The sequence below is a fragment of the Apis laboriosa genome, unplaced genomic scaffold (assembly GCF_014066325.1).
Source record: "Apis laboriosa isolate Shangri-la unplaced genomic scaffold, ASM1406632v1 scaffold64_cov150, whole genome shotgun sequence".
Classification (NCBI taxonomy): Eukaryota; Metazoa; Arthropoda; class Insecta; order Hymenoptera; family Apidae; genus Apis; species Apis laboriosa.
Genome location: NW_025224011.1, coordinates 2,392,323 through 2,412,023, shown reverse-complemented (window position 1 = coordinate 2,412,023; position 19,701 = coordinate 2,392,323). Strand labels below are relative to the sequence as shown.

Below are 19,701 nucleotides of genomic sequence, written 5' to 3'. Positions count from 1 at the left end.
TATTCACGCATACGCACAAACACTCTCTATTTCTCATCGTTTATGTATGTGTATGTATGTATGTGTGTGTATGTGTGTTGGTGTTGGTGTGGGTGGATGTTTTTACGGTTACACGACGGAGGACAAGAGGGAGAACTCTTTGCAAAATAGACGATACGGGGGGGGGGGAACGGGGTGGAGGAGAATGCGAAACAAGGTTTTCGTCTTCTCGTCGGCACACGTTCCTTTCGCGAGCGAGTGGATCAAACGTGCGAGGCTCGAGGAGAGGGAGAGAAACGCGGACACGAGAAATTATTCCGCAAGGGATCGTAAAGAGGCTGTTGGAACGTGGTTCTCGAACGCGATTCCCGTCCTTCCAATGGATTTCCTTTCGAATTGAATCCTCCCTTGGATTAGAGAGCATTTATGAATTAAGAGATTTTCCTTTGCTCTTTGCCTTGTTTTTCTCGGAAGAAAGGATGGATTTCGTTCGATTTGAATGTACATTTAGAAATTTTTTCGTTTTTTTTTCTCTCGTTTTTTCTTTTTTCTTTTTTTTTTTTCTTTTTTTCTTTTTTTTTTCTTTTTTAAACGATGATAATATTTAATTTTTTTGTTTTAAATATTTTTTTATTGATTGTTACTTTTTTTTTTTTTTTTTTTTTTAGGAAATTTGTTGATTTTAATTCTTGAACTTTTGATTTCAAGTTTGAGTTAATTCTAAGATTAAAATTTATCAAGCTTGCAATAAGAAAGATAAGGAAGATCGATCAAATTGGTGAAATAGATGGTTGATTGATTTTTGCGTATACAATTCGATAATATAGTTTTATTTGCAATTCGTTTAATTTTTATATATCGATTTATAAGATAATTTATTCGATGTTCAGAAAAGTTTCAATTTCCTTCGATAAAAATACATGTATTGCAATTCATTCGTATTTTTATAAATTTACGATGATTGATTTAATCAATTTAATATATCGAAAAATAATATTGCGTTACGAATTGTATATATATATATATATTTTTTTTAAAAATCAAAGTTCTTCTATTTCAAAAAATTGTTTTCAATTTCATTTTGTTTTTTCTGCAATGATTTTAAAAAGGTATTGTTATCTATCAAATCTATTAAACATTCAATTATAGATATACAAAATTAACGGTTAAAACGTTAGATCATCAAAATCTCTGTTAAATCTTTAACAGAGAGTCGAAAATTCTTATGAATAATTAATATTAACACGTCATATCCAGTCAATGAACACGGTATTTCAATCAGCCATTTATTTCCAACCAATTTAATATTTTCATTAATACACATGAATTGTCTGCATCTCCATTGATACGATCTCGAAGATTTTTTTTTTCGAAATAACATTTAGCAATTCTTTTCAAGACACTAAGAAAATATGCTCACAAGGATCAAACGAAGAGTATAAAAATTCTAGTATTACGAATAAGGAAGTTATCGATTTTTTTAGAAAAAACATTTACCGTGACATCTAAAAATTTCAAATTTTCAGAGAAGATACTTCGATGCTTAGGCAAAGGTTTTAAAAAACGTCTCAAGATCGAATTTTCGAAATTTTTAACGAATTTTGATAGTTGAACTTCGATAGCCAACGAAAGCTGTGAACGACAAATATTTAGCAAAAATATATATGCATGTATGTATTGAACAAGAGACACTGCATAAAATTTACAATTTTCGTATCCGATATTCAAACGATCCTCATCCCACTCCCAATCTATATTCCAACTGTCGATTATAATTTTTTTTTCTTCATCTTTTTTTCAAACAAATGTTAAAATTTCCTTTCTTAAATTGCATTTTTTTTTCTCTCTCGAAGGGAAAAAATAACGATCTCATCTCTCTTCATCCCCCTCTCGTGCTGCTCGCAAGAGAAACGTTCGCCAGCAACGAAACGAAAGCCCTGAATATGTGTACGGGTACACGAGAGACATGTGTACACGTATACATACATATGGGAATATATATCATATACATATTATATTTATATTTATATATATATATATGTATAGGTGAATGTATAAAGAAGTAAACTCGTCAGACTTATGATTTTATGCAGGTCAGAGGTTCATCGTCAACAAAGGAATTAGCGTCCTCTTGCCCATCGCAAAATGGCATCTGCCAATACGTCAAGGTGAGCTTTCGTCTGGAACAGAGATAGAAAATAGCATTTGTTCGTGATAGCTTTGGATATTCATTTGAAATTTGAAATTGTATGTACATGAGATGACAAATTCACGAATGTACGTGGATACACGTTACATTTCATTGCGGTTATGGTACAGATCAAAATGACAAACGAGATGACGAATATATATTTGATATCGTGAAATATATATATATATTTTGTGATATTATATTTTTTTGAATTTTCAAATTAAAAAAAAAAATGTAATCTGTAAAAATGTAGACGTGTATTTGTGATCAATTATAATAATGTTTAATAATTGTTTAAATGATTATTTCTTGATTAAATTTCTTGAAGTATCTTTTATTGTGTTCCTCAAAGGAAACAAAATTTTAATGAAGAAATAGATTAATGGATAGCAATGTAATGAAAGAAATAATGCAGTGATAAACATGCATGCAGAATACGTAATTTCAACTTAAAGTTGGAGTTTGAATCTTCTCATAATGTATGTATAAATATAAGACGTTACCACCAATTCGTGTATTCTTAAAAATATTATAATATAAGAGATAAATATATTTAAACTTACATGCGAAAAGAAAAATAAAAAAAAGGAAAAGGAAAAGAAAACTAAATTCTTTCTATATTTCTCATTATCAAGTTACATTTAAACTGCACGCATAAATGCATAAATATGAACAATTATCTCATTCATAAAATTTTTCCCACTTTTTAAAACATTACATTCAAAGTATTAAAACGTATAAAATGAATATCAAAAGAAGCGTGTAAAATAACTTGCTTAATTCTCCAAACGTTAAACTCATAATTCTCTTTCATCATTAAACACAGAAGTAAAAGCTCGAACCGTAAAATAAATACAGAAAAAAAAAATTCTCTACAACTCCAATTTAAATTTTTAATCCTAAAAAGTATTTTCACAAAAAGAAAAAAAAAAATTCGTATCGTGAAATATTACAGAAAAAAAAAAAAAAACATTTTCAATCTAAGAATAACAATACAATTTATCCACGTTCACCATTATCAAACACTGTACTACTACATTCAAAGTACAACGTATTGCATTCTCCCCTATTTCCTTGGAAACCGTGAAAAATTACATGGAAAAACTTTCTTCTTCCATGCATAAAACACACGTAAAAAGTATCTCGAGGAATATCTAATCCACGGATCGCAAAGCCACGGAAGACGAACAACGCACATCGAAAAAACTCTTCAACTCCCGCCAAAAAAAAGTCATCCAATAACTCCGCTCCTCGAGTTCCGATATTTCGATCAACCCCACTCCGCTTGATCCCAGAAAGGGGAGGGAAAAAAACTTCGTTAAGTCGGTTAAGACTGGAAAATCTCCCCTCTGAAAAATCGCCGAGCCAAACAGCCTCGAGAAAGGCGATCGAGTTCTCGAGAGCGTATATGCCTCCGGCAAAAATTTAATTCGACTAGAAGTTCAACGTTGTTCGGAGTTTAATCAGATCTGCGGACCTCCCACGTTGATCAGGCCAATTCCGTTTCGACAACACGGCTCGTTCTTCCTCTCTTCGTCGTGTTCGAACGGAAACGAGGAATTAGGGAGAGAGGAGAGGAAAAAAACGAAAGAGAGAAAAAGGGAAAGAGAGAGAGAGAATGATGGTGGCGGCGGCGGCGCGACTCGACCAGGCGGAAGGAAAAGAAGCGAATATCGATTTCAAAGAGGCGGAGAAAGAGAGAGAAAGAAAGAGAGAGAGAGAGAGAGAGAGACCGTGGCCGGAATCAGGTGAAGAGAAAGGTCAACCGTTCGCCGGATGTGAGGGATGATAAATCCGCGAGAGGGCGAAACGCGCTGCTCAGATTTCCCTCCGGCCCGTTCTTTTTCCATTGTTTTTCCTCCCTTCTTCTAACTTGCTTTTTTTTTCGTTTGTTTGTTTGTTTGTTTAAGTGGAGCGGGTACGTGTAGGTGGTGGAAAAAAGGGTATGATCGTTGATGGGAATTTTGGGTGGATAGTCCAGTCAACGGCGGTGTCGGGGATAGGTAAATAAGTATTGGGAACACTCGTGTGGGGTGAGATAAATGTGGAGAGAATCCGTGGGGATATTTTGTATTGTTATTAATTGAGGGAAAATTCGAAAAATATTGACGATGAATGGAGAAATTTTGAAACGTTTTGAGTGGAATCGATATCGTTTTAGAAGAAATTTGAGATAATTAAATAATATTGGTTATTTATTAAGTTAATTTATTCAACGTGTTCTAAAACGTGCGCGATAAATTTTATAATCTTATTCTATTATTTTTACGAATTTGTTACGAATTTTAATTTTTATACACAAATATAAAAATTATCTAATTGATTACTCTTACGTTATAATAATCTGGATTAATTCTCTTTGGATCTATTTTGTATGCGACTAGCGAATGTTCTAATATTTATGGATGAGGGTTGCTGGAATGAAAGATTTGGCAGATTTATAAAAAGAAGATTCCAGATTTTGTCGAGGATCGCATAATATGAGTTTCATATTTTCTTTCGCATTTTCTTGCGAAATTTTTCAACCTATATACCGATTTTATCAAAAATGATCCAAGATAATACATTGCAATTTGTATATCCATGAAATCACGATAAACGCTTTTCTTCGCCGCTTAACTTATCATAAATATATATATATTTTAATAACATTTGCATAGCAAGATATTTCACGGTTCAACTCTGAAATTGATAAAAGATAAAAGAAGAAAGTTTCACGTAACAGAATTAAATAATTTCATGACACGTAGCGAAGAAAATTTTAAAAATTTTAAGAGCACTTTTTTATTATTTTTTTTTTTAATAGAAAATTGTATAATTTTTTAAAAATTATTAGAATTTTAATATTAATATCAGAATTCTAAATATTAATAGTGAAAAAAAAACATTTAAGATATTAAGATCAAGTGATATTAACATTATTGAAAAATATCAGGATTTTATATTTTGTTTCCCCATTGCCTAAGGGAATACTGAACGTATTCCTTTACATACACAATTTTATGTAAAATATCAAACAGTATATTTTTCTACGTATCGCGACATTTAAAATCATTTAATTTCTTCCAATGGAATTTTTTTCCATCTTCTATCTATTTCAGAGTCATGACTTGGCCCGGTTTTCATGAAAGATCCTATACAGATACATATTTATGACCAGTATGGCTTGACAAAAATATTCGAACGAGCACAGAATTTTAGCACAAATAAAATGATTTAGTGAGATGGATACAAACGTCGCTCAAATTTTTCTAGAATCAATCATTTTTAAAAACCGCGTTGGCGACACACGTAGGATGAAAAACAGCACGATTGTTTATTGTAAATATCGTATTTGTGTAATTAATAACGCGCAGCCTAGCTTTATTTGCTCCTATGGAGTTGTTTATACGTACTTGATCGAGCTACGTTCTTCTTGTTAACTAATTATATGTTCAAAAATAATCGTTAATATTATTTTACACGAGATGTGTAAAAAAAAAAAAACAGTGTAAAAATCAAACTTAAATATAGTTATGTCCTATGATAATATTGATTCTGATATGTATCGTTACGTGCAGTATTTTTAAATTGTCAATAGCACAGATTATTTTTTGTAAACTCTTTTCTATTTTCAAACTGTGGTGGAAATTAATTGAATTAAAGGAGCGGATTTACAACAGAATTTATAATTTTTCACGGCACGATATAACTCTTAATTTAAATAAAGTTAATTAACACGTCACCGCCGTCATGATAGTCATCAGAGATGGATGTGTTGAGATAGTATAATATTGTAATTACTTATGCGGACGTGATTGCGACTACTATGTTTAATAAAAGCGAGTAATAATAAGATAAGCATAAAATAGTTATTTATAACTGTTATGATATTTTCACGTTGAGCAATAATATAAATTTAATCGTGTTTTCCTCGTCATTTTCAACATAGCATCCGATCTGCTGATGGATGAAAAATCGGGTGAAATATATCTAGGAATATATAATCTGTTAAATCAAAATTATGCAGCAAGATAAAATCACACTTCTTTCTTTCTACGAACAGTTTCGAAAATAGTTTCGTTCCAAACTTCGTATATAAAAATATCTCAAAAGTATAATTTTTTTTCCCTAGTTTTAAGTCTTTCGTTTTTCCCAATAATATTTTAATCGCAACGCATTTTTTTGAGAATTTTTCACTATTAACATATAGATTAAAAAAATTTCTTCAAATCTCAATTAAATCCAATTCAAGCTTCTTCCTTTTTTGTTTGTTTCTTTTTTTTCTTTTTTCCTTTTTTTTTTTCTTTGCAGAAAAATATCTGATGAGATATTATCGAATTCTCTTTTAGTTTCTCTCTTTTCTCGAATGCATCATAATTATGAAATATTTCCTGGAAATATTCTCTATTTAAATACAGATTAAAAAATCTCTTGATATAATCTGGATCTACGACTTCCTTTTCCTTTCTTTGATAACATTAAGATATTACCAGAAATTTTCACTATCAACTTAAATTTCTTTAGGAAATTCTATTTTACGTGTTAAAGAAAGATTACACGATATATATATAGTAAATATAAGAAACAATGAACTAAGGATCAGAACAAAAGGATGACAAATTCGAGAATGTTTCCCTTTGAAATCGTCAAACATAATTTTGCCTCTTCGAATACACGCAAATTATCTCATCTTTTTTGTCCCAAAATTCAATCCAATCTTCATTCGATAATATATTTAAAAAGAAAAGAAGGGAAGCGCTTAATAAACCGTAAATTCGAGAAAAGACCCCCAATTTCACAAATTTCACAAACTCCAACTCGTTCCTCTGACATTATCTCGAAAACGTTCCGTTCCAAAAGGAAGCACACGTACGTTGTTACTTACATATTCCAAACGTGTGTTCAAATCTCTCTAGGTGCGGTAGCACAGTGCTCGATGTGCTCGTTCCACTTTTCAAGCGGTCCGTTCGCAAAACTTATCTCTTCCCGCCGCGTGCAAACGTGTTCTCTAATCTCCCTCTTTCATCCACTCAGTTTCCTTTTGTCCGTGCACACGATGAATTCTCGTTGGAAATCAGCACCGATTGTTTTTTCTTTTTTTTTTTTTTTCCTTTTTCTTTCCTCCCCTCCTTTCTCCCTCTCCCTCTCTGTCCCTCGTCGTCACTTGTTGTTTTTCCACGAGATGGAAGTAAGATGGAAACCTGGCCTTTGTCGGCGCGAGAATTAAGGAGACGAGGCTTTTTTTTTTTTTTTTTAGAGATTTACGCGCTCACCAGACAGTGTAAATTGAGCTTCCCCGGAGCCGACCGTGAGATTAGTTCCCCGCGGTTTTTCGAGTGTTTGGGGTTGCACGAGGGGGTTGGAGTGGCGCAATTGCGCGTGAAATTAGCGAAATGGTTGATGCACGGTGAAGGTTGTTCGTCTTAGGGGGTTGCGATAATCTTTTACACAAGCGTTTGGAACATATATTTTTATGCATGGAATTCGGTGGAACGTGGATCGAAGAGACGTATTAAAGAAATTGGGAATTAAAATATAATGTATTAACGTTTTGCTATATATGTATGTGTGTGTGTAGCATTATAATAGTAGGAAGTAAAAGAGGAAATAAATTAATTACGAATAAAATTATTGATAAAATTCTACGTGTCCAAGATACTTTATGATAGAGTAGAAAATAAAGAGAGAATGTATATGGAGGGTTTTACATGAGATTTCGTATTGATGATTGTATAGGATGTTAAAAATATTGAAGACTTACAGTTTTGTAAAACATGCAGGCTTGCCTGTCCTCGTCTTCGCCTGTAGGGCAGTCTATGAAACCGTCGCACAAGGCGTGATCGTCGATGCAATGGTATCTACCCATTCTGTCCGCTGAGGGACACGCAAACCTTTCCATCCCGTCCTCTGAGATAGGACATTCTGTAAAGAGAACGATTAAAAAAATTACGGATAGATTATCTTAATTGCAATGCTTTTTAATTATTATTTTATTATTAAACATCGTCGAATGTTTCCCTAATTTCTTTGAATTATTGTCCTCGTTCTAAAAATAATTTATCATATATTTATTTCGATTATTTAACTTCTCGATAATCCGCCATCTTTCAATTCTGATATCTGTCTTTAAGAATTTCTTGTTTATTAGTTACTTTATATCATTTTCTGTTTTCTTTTTTCTTAGGCAATTAGGATATTATTCTTTTCTATTAATTTATAATTATTTTCACTCGTAATTTAATTTAATCTATTAAATTGTTCGCGTCATCGTTAATTCATTTTTATGCAAAACGAGGGAGAGAACTCTCAGAAAAATGGCAACCATCGTCTGAGCGAAATTTTCTCGCAAGATTGCGACAGTTTCAAAGGCTGCATCGTATGAATTGAAAGGCATCGGAAAAATACCGAGGCTCTTGTTAATGTTTTCTTTCTATCGATTCGCCTCAACGACGCGAACTGTTTCGTGTGTGTACGGTAAAAATATACGTGTACATGTATATGCATTCTCAAATTCGATCAATTTATTTTGTTATCTGTTATTTGTATCACCGTCCAATATCAACGATTAACGTTTATACGTATATATCGAACTTTTCGTTCCAATTTGAAATACGATTGTATCGGGAAACGAGGAATTTACGCGTTATTCTCTTGAGAAATTATTATATTATTGCGATGAATAATAATTCGATGAAATTGTTTTATATGTCACAGGTGAAAGAGCGTATTGAGGAAAATGAATTTTAAAACGATCTATTTGCATTGTGCATAAATTAAAATTTAAAAAAAAAAGTAATAATAATAATTTATAAAATAGTTATTCTTTTATCGTCATCAAATTTTTGAAATTTATAACGTCAAACACGAAGAATAAATCTTTTCAGTCTTTCATAGTTAGTGTAAATATTTTATAATTTTCTCATGAATAATAAAATTTAAGGTATAAAGTTCATAAACTTGCTTGAGTCTTTTTCGAGATAAATTTCGAAGGGTTGATCCGTGAATTTAAAATTTATTTTTAAATCCATTTTATTATTTTTCTCCTCTGCAAGAAAATATTACATGTTTCGTAGTAATACAGTTATTTCAAACAGTTCGCTCGATTTATTCTCCTTATTCATTCGAGCATCATCAATTTATTTATTCAAGATCTATAAGGGTGGAACAATTCAGAATGTAACATTATTTCCAAAACCTTGAATAAAGAAGATTCTCCAAAAAGAGAGACAATTAAAATATGCTGAATCCATTAATTTAAATATATTACAAGTTTTTTTATTCATTATTTATTTTTCATATCTCTCTCATTATTTTCATATTTTTTTATTATTAAATTTTTTTTTCAACCTTCCTTCCCTCTCTCCAAAGTCTGTATTAAAATTAATTTTCTCTTTTCCCCGCTGAAATTAATTTATCTCTTTTATTTTCCAATATCAATTTTTTTTTACGTTAAAATTAATCAGTCCACCATTCTTACATTTTATTATTTTTAAAATCTTTTCAATATTTAACTTTCTCGCATAAAAACAAACTATTCCACCACTTTCCCATTTTCTAATTTTCAATTTCCGCGCAAAAATAAATCGTTTCATTCATTTTTCTCTTTCTATCTTAAATTTTCGAAATTTTTCTCGTCAATGTCCATTTTTAAACTTCAAAATTAATCCTTAAACCTTTCAAAACATTTTATTTCTCCACGTTTAAATTAATCACTCCACTATATTTCTACTTCCCAATTCCCAAAACTTTTCCAATATCACAAAATTCATTTATCCCTTCCTGTTATCCCCCTACCTTCGTTTGTCAATTACGAATCTCTCTTTTTCTCTATTGTCAAAAAGAGAAATATATTCTCAAAAAATATATTCCTGAACCCTGAATCGTATTGTCGATCAGAGCACACTATCCAGAGCAACCACGTGAGATTTCCATTAATTTCCATACTCGTATCCCCGGATCGATTCCTAATGAAGCTTTTGTTAGGACGCAGGACAATAGTCGAATAAAAAGAACACGTCTCCCCCTCTGTCCATATTTCCACCGATGAAAATTTCAAGACAACTTTCCATACGAACGATGCTGTTAACAATGCACGACTAACTCCTGCAGTTTCACCACCACTTCACCAGATCTCGTGCCCATTCAAAAGGAATGGTCGGAAATATCGTGAACCGTATCAAGCTTGCCTTCAATATATTCGTTTAGGTTTACTTTGAAGTTTGTCACGTGCTTTTTTTTTTAGTTAAATTATTATTATATTATTAAATTTGTTGAATAGATGTACGTTCTATATATATATTATAAAGCTCGAGGGAATATCGATGATTTATACGATATGTCAATGTATTTGTGGAAATGGTGGAAAGTAGTTGATTCTAGAGGTTAAAACAAATATATATATATATAGAAGTTGGTATGCGGAAATGTCGATTGACGTTATGTATTATAAAAGAGGTGTCTGTCTATATCACTGTTTCACTTCATTTAATGGGAATTTAAATTATTTATAATTTAATAGATATTAAGTTATATATATATATTTTTTTGATTTTCAGAATCGTTTCTGTAAAAGTGTTCTATTTGATATTAAGACTGTATACTGTGTATTAATTTTGATAAAATTTTATTCAATTTTGTTCCATTGGGTTAACTTCAGGTTCGTGTTGATCCTTTATTTTGACTCTCTGTACATAGAAATTAAATTTTCATTGTGAAAGACAGATGTCAAAGACATCAAAAATAGTTTTAATTAAACTATTTTTATATTATATAAAAGTTTGCGAGAAGAAATTATAATTTTCATTTAGTTTGCTGTTATAATTTGCTCTGGATATACGTAATACAATGTGTTTTCACTAATGGACGAGAAGCATATTAACAAACGGGGTTGGCAACGTTTACATATTAAAACAAACGAAGCCACTAGATGGCATTATTTCCAGCAAATGTGTTAACTCCCATTAAGGTCCAAGTAGAGAAATAATGTGTACAATTTGCGTAAACGTAACATTATTCAAACACGTTAATAAAGTAATTTACATATTGTTCCGGTCTCAAGGTTCGAGAAATTTATACTTCATAGAAATTTGCTATGCAAATCGCAATTTCTATTATTAGTGAAAAAAAAATGATTTGTCACACCACTATATAATATTTCAACTTTCCCTTTAAACTTTAATAAAAATTTATAATAGATATAAAATTTGAAAAAGAAATAACGGGGGGGAAAAAAAATATTGTATAAGTTTTTTTCAAATTTCTTTTTACAATTTCAATATTGGAAAAGAGAAAAAATAAGAAAGTGAAATGTTGCTTTAACGCAACGTTGATCTTTGTCGCTTTTATCCCGATCAATTTCACTCTATTTCTTTCTCGATCATCGAATATAACTCGCCAACTGAATTCATTAATCCACTCTTCTCGAATGAAAAGATGAAAGAAGGTGAAAGAGGAGAGGGATATTGAATAAACTTTAAAAGGATCGACGATTTTCCAGGTCGAACAGGTGGTGATCTTCTTTTTTATTTAAATAATCACTGTGTTATACCTCGAGCTCAGTCGGGACAAGGATCTCCTTGAGATAAAGGCAACATGGATGCACTTAAAAAGCGATTAAAACTGAAATCCGTAGTACTCGGCGTTCCAATGTCCGTAAATATGAGAGGCTTTGGAAGTCTTTGGGATTTAGAAAGGGGTGAAATGGAAGGAGGAATGGAGTGGAAGGAACGTGACAGCTGTGCGCCATTTTGATTCTTGAAGTAAATCTGAAGTAATCTTTTTATTTTTGTAATCGTTGAAAGGTTTTTAAAAAATGAATTTAAATATAACGATGTGTGTGTAAGGAAAATTGAAAATTTTTGGTATTGTTTTAATTCATATTGTATTTTTCGATACTGATATACTTGATTATTAATCTTTTTGACTTCTAAAAAATATTTCATTTTGATTAATTTTATTTTGCGTTTTCTGATAATTTTTTTTAACATAGAAAATGTGAAGTTATTTAAGTAACAGGTAAATTTGTTTGAAGTGGTTAGATTAATCTTGCAACATTGATTAAGATTCAAATTATACAAAGTTGTTCTTCTATCAAAGATCAATTTTAATTCTGATTTGATTAAATAGCTTGGCTTGACATAACCAGAGAAAAAAGTCACAAAGTGAAAGGTTAAAAAAAGTCAAAGTTTGTATCGACTTGAACTCTCAAGCGTAATTGAACTAATAATATTACAGAAATTTTACATAAGTTTTGAGTTTCACCAGTGTTGATAAATTTTCTTGAAGAACAGTTATGTACAAGTTTGTTAATAAAACAAGCAAAATTCGGAAAATAAAAATTATATAGTTAATTATAATTCTAGTCGAAAAGTAATATTGTAAAATTTTATGTAATTGCAGCTTATCATGTGGCATTATTATTAATTAGAAAATTCTTTTACTAAAAATAAAATATAAATTTGTTTCGAATGTTATTTACGAATAAAATATAAAGGAAAATCTTCGAAACTAAGAATTTAATTAAAAATTTAAAAAAGATGAATAGGAAAATAATTTATATATATATTGTATTCATTTATATCGTAATAGCATAACATAGTAGAATGAATAAATAAATAAAATATAATTATTCTGTGTTAAAAATATCTGAAATTCAACGATATTAATACTTTATAATTTTGTATTGACTATGACCTATACAAAAAATTATTTTATCCTATCTTATGTAACTAAAAATTAAGCATACTATACTTGTGTTTTATTATTGGAAAATTCTTTTTTATTCGAAATAGCAAAAGTATATTACTATATTAATCTCAATATTGAATCGAAAAGATTTTTAACAAAAAATTTTTATTCTTCTTGTAAAAACGTTTACAATTTCCGCATTGTAATACGCAGTAATTATGTTTTAACAACATTATTACAAGGCAATAAAAGTCAATGATGGAATCGTTGATAGCGAGATGAAACGAAATAAAAAAGGCGTTTCTTTCGTGAAAAAAAGAGAAAGAAAAAAGAAGGAAGAACTTCAAACTTTTTACGCTGGCGATTAGTGAATTATATACACAAAGGATGTATTGGAAATCGTGGCGCAAATAAAGATGGTTCTTTGCAGAAGAATAATGAAAATTTTTAACGTAAAACTTTTTCAAGAGAATCGTTTGCCAAGTTACGTGATATATATAATTTTAAAATATTCTTAAACTCTAGTAAAAGTAATTAGTTTCTCATAGTTTAATAAAATTATGTATTATAAATTTAATAATTTTCGAAATTGATAATTGAAATTCAAGTAAATTTAAAATGGCGATATATGGCATGCTATTCCACACTTTACACATTTGATATCATCATTTTAATCGTTTTACTTGTTACATACATATTTATTAATTATTCAATTGTATGCATGCTATATAAATTATTCCATATTTTATTCCAATTAAATGTTTTACATATATATAGTCATTAAATGATTTCAATTTTTCTAATAGAATTCCATTCTATTAGAAAGTTTTACAAATTTTATCATTTTTATTAATCATAAAAAGATATAATCAACGATAAATCAAACGTAAAGATATCACACACAATAATTAATTCCAAATTTGTGTACAAAATTTCATGTATCTTGGACAAGATCTCTTGAAAAATTTAACATGGATAAAATCCAAGTCCAAGCATATTGCAGTATTGGTAACGAAAGGATTAAATAGATGCTCGGATAATTAAGAAATATACGTGCAAAGGTAATTGGGATCGTGTCCTTGATTAGAAATTGGTGAGCATTTCTATTTTCGCCGATTTTCAACTGGATGACGTGGATGCAGAAATTGCTATCGCGTGTTGTCACGCGTAACCGCGACATAGTATGCGGCCCGCAACAGGTGTGAATTTCTCGGTATCGGTAATAATCGTCCGGTAATTGTCATCATTTAAATCTATCCGGATAACTCGATGAGTTGGCGGTTACATCGACCGATTTCTAATGCTATCGTACGATCACTCTTGCGTTTGATATGTCACTTTTACTAATCTCGATGAATTGGCGGTTACATAGATCGATTCCAACGATACGATACGATCGTTCTCGAGTTTCGTATGTCATTTCTAATAATAATCCAATGTTATAACAAACGTATCGTGATAGAGAAAAATTTTACTATTGGGAAATTGTATGAATTGTGTTTTGAGTAATAATAATAATAATAATAATAATAATAATAATAATAACAGATAATAAGAGATGAATAAAAATGATTTATCTTATATTTTCAAATAAATATTATTATTTATCTTATAATACGTAGAATCTAGAACGTTTTGAGGAACGAAATTTCATTGAAATCATACGAGAAATGAATATTTCATACGAGATTCGTTTCAATGGCGGATAGAAAGTAAATAGGAAACGATGAAGAGAGATTTTTATTTTTCATCGACATGAAGACGAGCAATGTATAATAAAACTTTATAGAAAACGTTTGAGACGGTCATGTTTGGCAAGTGAATGCAACTCTGCTTCAGTCGTCATGTTTCGTCGTTGAATTCATTAATCTTTTAAAAGTTCTATTTTCAATGTTTTCAATCTTTCAAAAGTTTTACGCTCAATCTTTCAAAATAGTTTGTCAGAACTGGTTATACCTTAATATGCCTCATTCCTCTTCGCCTTTTTATTTCATGTACGTATTTCTTATTTATTCCTTCTTGGGCTTCAATTTCCTTAAGATGAAACTGTAGTAGTCATAAATCATCATTTTTTTCATTTTTAAAAATATTTGTCCAGTTTATGCAAATAGTTTAACTACATATACCAGTTTAATATTTTCACATTTAAAGAGAAAGATTTAGAATTTTTTAAAATTTCTTTAATTTTATTATCTTTATTTATTTGTTTTTATTTATTTGTTTTATTTCATAACCAATTTGTCTTTATTCTTCCATCTTATTGTACATTGAATTTTTTACCAAATTCTAATGAAAAAAAAAAAAGTTTTAATAACTCTTTAATTGCATTTTACATTTTTGAATATTTGATTAATATCAGAATAGCAATAAGAGTGGTGAATGATCGAATCTGATTAATCATATGATCAAAACATTATGTCAATGTTATAAGGTAACAATTTGCTAACTATACCAATGTTACAAGTTAATAATATGCTGTACTATTATTTTCCATGGTAGGTACAACGTGCTGACGTGAATGCTAATAATAACACGTTACTGAAGAATGGGATTACTCAAATTTGCATATCAGCATTTTGGACTCTAGCAATATAAAGTGCTGATATTACTGCACCATGTGTAATATTAAGGACTAAAGGTACCATGGCATTTCTACATTCATACACTATATGTAATAACAATACTGGTATAACAAACTATTTTACATACAATCTGGGACACAGTAATTGAAATTTTGTAATTTCAACCTCTACAGATAAAAAATTTGACTTCGATTTAAAAAAGTCGAAATTTCAACAAAGTATAAACGATAGAGTAATATCAAGATTAAAAATTTACAAAATTTTTAACACTTTGTACAATGTAGACAATGTATTAAAGATATACCTGCTACAAAGGAAACAATTATTTTGAAAAATAATTTAAATATACTACATAAAACATTGCACGATTCTAAATTAATTATTATTTCGATATTTAAAATATATAAATTTTTCAACGAATGAATATATACTTCTACTATATCGATTTGATCGAAAATATCTATTAATTGTCATTAACTTTTTCATATAAAGTTATTAACAAGAAATAAAATCATCCTTTTCAAATAACCCTTTTAATCGTCTCCCATCACTTCTAAAAAAATATTTATTTTTAAATTATGAATATATTTCTTAAAATAACAAATAAAAAAAATTCTAAAATAAATTGTATATCAATCATAAACGTCATGACAGAATTGTAAGTGATGATCAATATAATGATATAGTGAAATAGTAATGATAGCTCGAATAATGAATTTATTTATACTGATCATTTTGGTAGTAGCTTTTTTTTTAAATTAATATAATAATAAGATATAATAATAATAAGAAGTATTTTAATTCGACTAGAATTAAATTTATAAAAATTTCATTTATATACGATAAATGAAATTAATCGTTCCAGAGGAGTTTTATATGATTTATAGTTCATAATGTAAGGATATGATCGTATGATTGATATACGTGACGCGAGTGAATTGAATGAGATAACAGGAAGACAATCAGTGCAAGACAAATTTATCTTGAAAATGACTTAAGTAGGTCAAGAATCATTTTAATATTAAAGTATTGAATATTAATATTGAAATTTCTCTTAACGAATCATTTATCATTTTTACACGTACTTTCTATAATCGTAAAATTAATTTTTTATGCAGTAATTTTTACCCATGAAATTTATCTAAATTTATTCGTTTGATTTTTTTTTTTTTTTTTTATTTATTCTGAAACAAGTTTCCAAGTCTAAAAATAAGAAGCGTATCTTAAGGTAGATCTACTCCTACCTTTTTCCTTATCTACTTAAATAGTTGCCCAACATAAGGGTTGAACGTGTTAATCAAAGTTCCCCAAATGCGTATAACACCGTCAGATTCCAATCAGATTCTACATTGCTAGACCAAACAAAAGGTAGAAAGGAAAATTGGCAAAGTAAATGGTAGAACGTAGAGGATTATTTAATCAGCGATATGTGGCCACAGGTGGCCGTGGAACCAGAGGAAACCCAATAAACCTTTAATCTTTTGAACAATTATATCGTATATATACGTATTATGTTGTGTATGTGTATATATGTATATGTACATACATATAACTTTGTCAGATCCCACGAACAAATTCTATACCACAAAATCAAACAAAAGGCAGAAAGTAAATAGTGAAACGTAGAGGATTATTTAATCAACAATACCTTCACCACCACGCACCAAGTAACCATGAATAAACTAAATGAAAGTAGATCATTAATCCCCAATATATATTTATGTTATTTTACTTAACATATATATATATATATATATATATATATATATATATATATATCAGAATAACATATAATACAATAAAAATGCAAGATAAATATACCAAATAATCATTCGTGTCAATACATTATTTTCAATAACGAATCATAACGCTTTTATATTCAGGGTTTGATTAAAATATCTCGTTGCATGTAAAATATAAATTACTGTAAAAATGACTGAAAAAAAAAAAGGGATTCTCATTAATTTCAAAAAGATAAAAGTCATCGAAATATAGTTATCCATTATAAGAATTAATCACGGAGCAACGAATTTTTTTACGTTGTCAAATCAAACGAGAGATAAAAAGGAGGGATTGGAGGAACAAATGGGAAGAGGAATTATTTAATCAGCGACATATCGCACAGGTGGATCAACTAAATGAATTCAATAGATCGTTCATCCCTTAAGCCAATATATACCAGAATAATATAATAATATAATAAAAATGCAAGTATCGTGGTAATCATTCTGAAATACACGTTCGATAATAAACCAAGGGATTAATATATTCTTATATCAAATATTCCAACATCTTGAAGTATGAATTATCATGATCAAAAATTACGAAAGAAAAAAAAAAGGAAGGGAAGGATCCCCCTTAATTTCGTCAAAAATTCATCAAAGAACGGTCCAAGCAAATTAATCACAGCTCCCCTAAATATCTAATCTACGTTGTCCGACCAAACACACGAGAGATGGAAAAGAGGGTTGGCGGAGCAAATGGTGAGATAGAGGATTATTTAATCAGCGATACCTCTCGCACCGTAAATCAACTATTCATCGGTCGAAACTCAATATACACCTATTCCACACGATTTCCTGCGAAAGGTCACGAAAAATAGAATTAATTCCCGCGAACCGCATGCGTCGTCTGTCCACTTTTTCATTCTTCCTTTTTCTTTCTTTTTTCCTTTCTTTTTTTTTTTTTTTTTTTTTTCCGTGGAAACGTGTGCACCGACGAAACGGAATCGGCGATTAAATTGTCGCTTCCCCGTAATCCGGGTGGACATCGGTCATAGGGCGTGCCATCGCGATCACCCGCCGCGATAAAAGTCATTAAAATGTCTCGAGATCGTCGTACACCCGCCGTTTGAAAATCGATACCGTGGTAATGAGTAAAAAAAAAAAAGAAAAAAAAAAAAAAAAAAGTTCCACAGTAATTACGCGTCACGACCTCATAATTAACCCTTTCAACCTGTGTGAAAGGTTAGTACGCGTTGTTGTTAACGGGGAGGTTTGGAAGACTACGCGATATCGATTCGCCGACGCATTGTGTTTTTCTAGGATGGATAATAACAGGTATGATGATACGTGTTGTTGGTTAAATAAATAATGATGTGTAATAATTGTCGAAGATAAATTTAATCTTTTAACTCTTTAAGAGAAATTGAATTAGATTAAATTGATTTTAAAGTTTTAGATAGAAATTTTCTGTCTCTCGTTGTTGCTGTTGGATCAAATATTTGAATTTGATCTTTTTTTCTTTCTTAAAATTACATTTTTCCTAGGATCATATCATATACTCGTGCATCATCGATTTTTATAAAATTTCATAAAGATGTTTATCGGATATATTTTCTATCGGATTGAATAAATAATTCTTCGACGATATTTCCTGCAAGAAGTATCGCGTTAAAAGCTTCGAGAGAAAAAAGAAAAGAGAAGCGGTTGTTTTTCGAGATGATAAATAATGTAATAATAAATTTAAAAAAAAAAACATGTTGTTTCCAATGCTACAATACTAAAATGTAAACGCGCAATAAAAAATTCAATATGTACAATTGATAGAATATCACGTTTCTTATTCGTACAAAACACACAACTCTCGTTATAAATTCTGCTTTTAATTATCAAGTTGGTAAACCAAAACGTTTTGTGGAACATTCTAAAATGCAAAGGATTGATACGATGAACTTTAACGAAACGAATATCTGTTAACACGAACGATTGTTTTGATACGAAAGTTGCTCCGTCAAACGAGAAATCTACAACCTGTTGTTGACGTCAATTAATTAATAAATTATCGCGCGATAGGATACTTTTATCGAGAGATACAATCGAAAACAATTTAAGCGTAAAATGCTTGTATATAATGTTATTTAAATATCGATAAACATTCGAATTTAAAATGCCCACGTTATTGCATCGTTGATTACACGGAATCATCTCCTTTCGATTCGGCATCGAAAATATTATCATCACGTTGTTGTAATTCGAAGCAACTCGCGTGGTTTTTCTCTTCTTTGCAATGATAATGTATACAGAGAATTGGTCCCCGAAGAGGTGACATATAAACGATATGGCAGATACAGAAATTGCTCTCCGCATCGATATTTCCATCGTCGTCTCTTTTCGATTTTTCATGCGAAAAGAAAAAAAAAATTCTCGTTTCTGATCGATTAGATTATTCACCGATCCATCGATCTTTTCTTCATCGAATTCGAAATTTGGATCTCTGGAAACAAAATCTCTATCGAACGAGAATCGATTTTTTTATTGCGTCAGGCAATAAAATTCTTGA

At 30.1% G+C, this 19,701-nt stretch overlaps 1 protein-coding gene across 2 annotated transcripts in view; it reads right to left on the bottom strand.

The window, feature by feature from the left end:
• Positions 1 to 19,701, bottom strand: part of LOC122718572 — an 85,861-nt gene that overhangs the window by 5,575 nt on the left and 60,585 nt on the right. The window contains exons 3-4 of one of the 2 annotated variants that reach the window (XM_043943711.1): positions 7,914 to 8,074; positions 2,057 to 2,159 (exon numbers count right to left, since the gene is read on the bottom strand). In XM_043943711.1, coding sequence (XP_043799646.1) covers positions 2,100 to 2,159; positions 7,914 to 8,074 — 221 coding nt within the window. In that variant the 3' untranslated portion in view covers positions 2,057 to 2,099. Of the gene's footprint in view, positions 1 to 1,019; positions 2,160 to 7,913; positions 8,075 to 19,701 lie in introns of those variants that run through there. The other variant, XM_043943710.1, reaches the window with a different exon arrangement.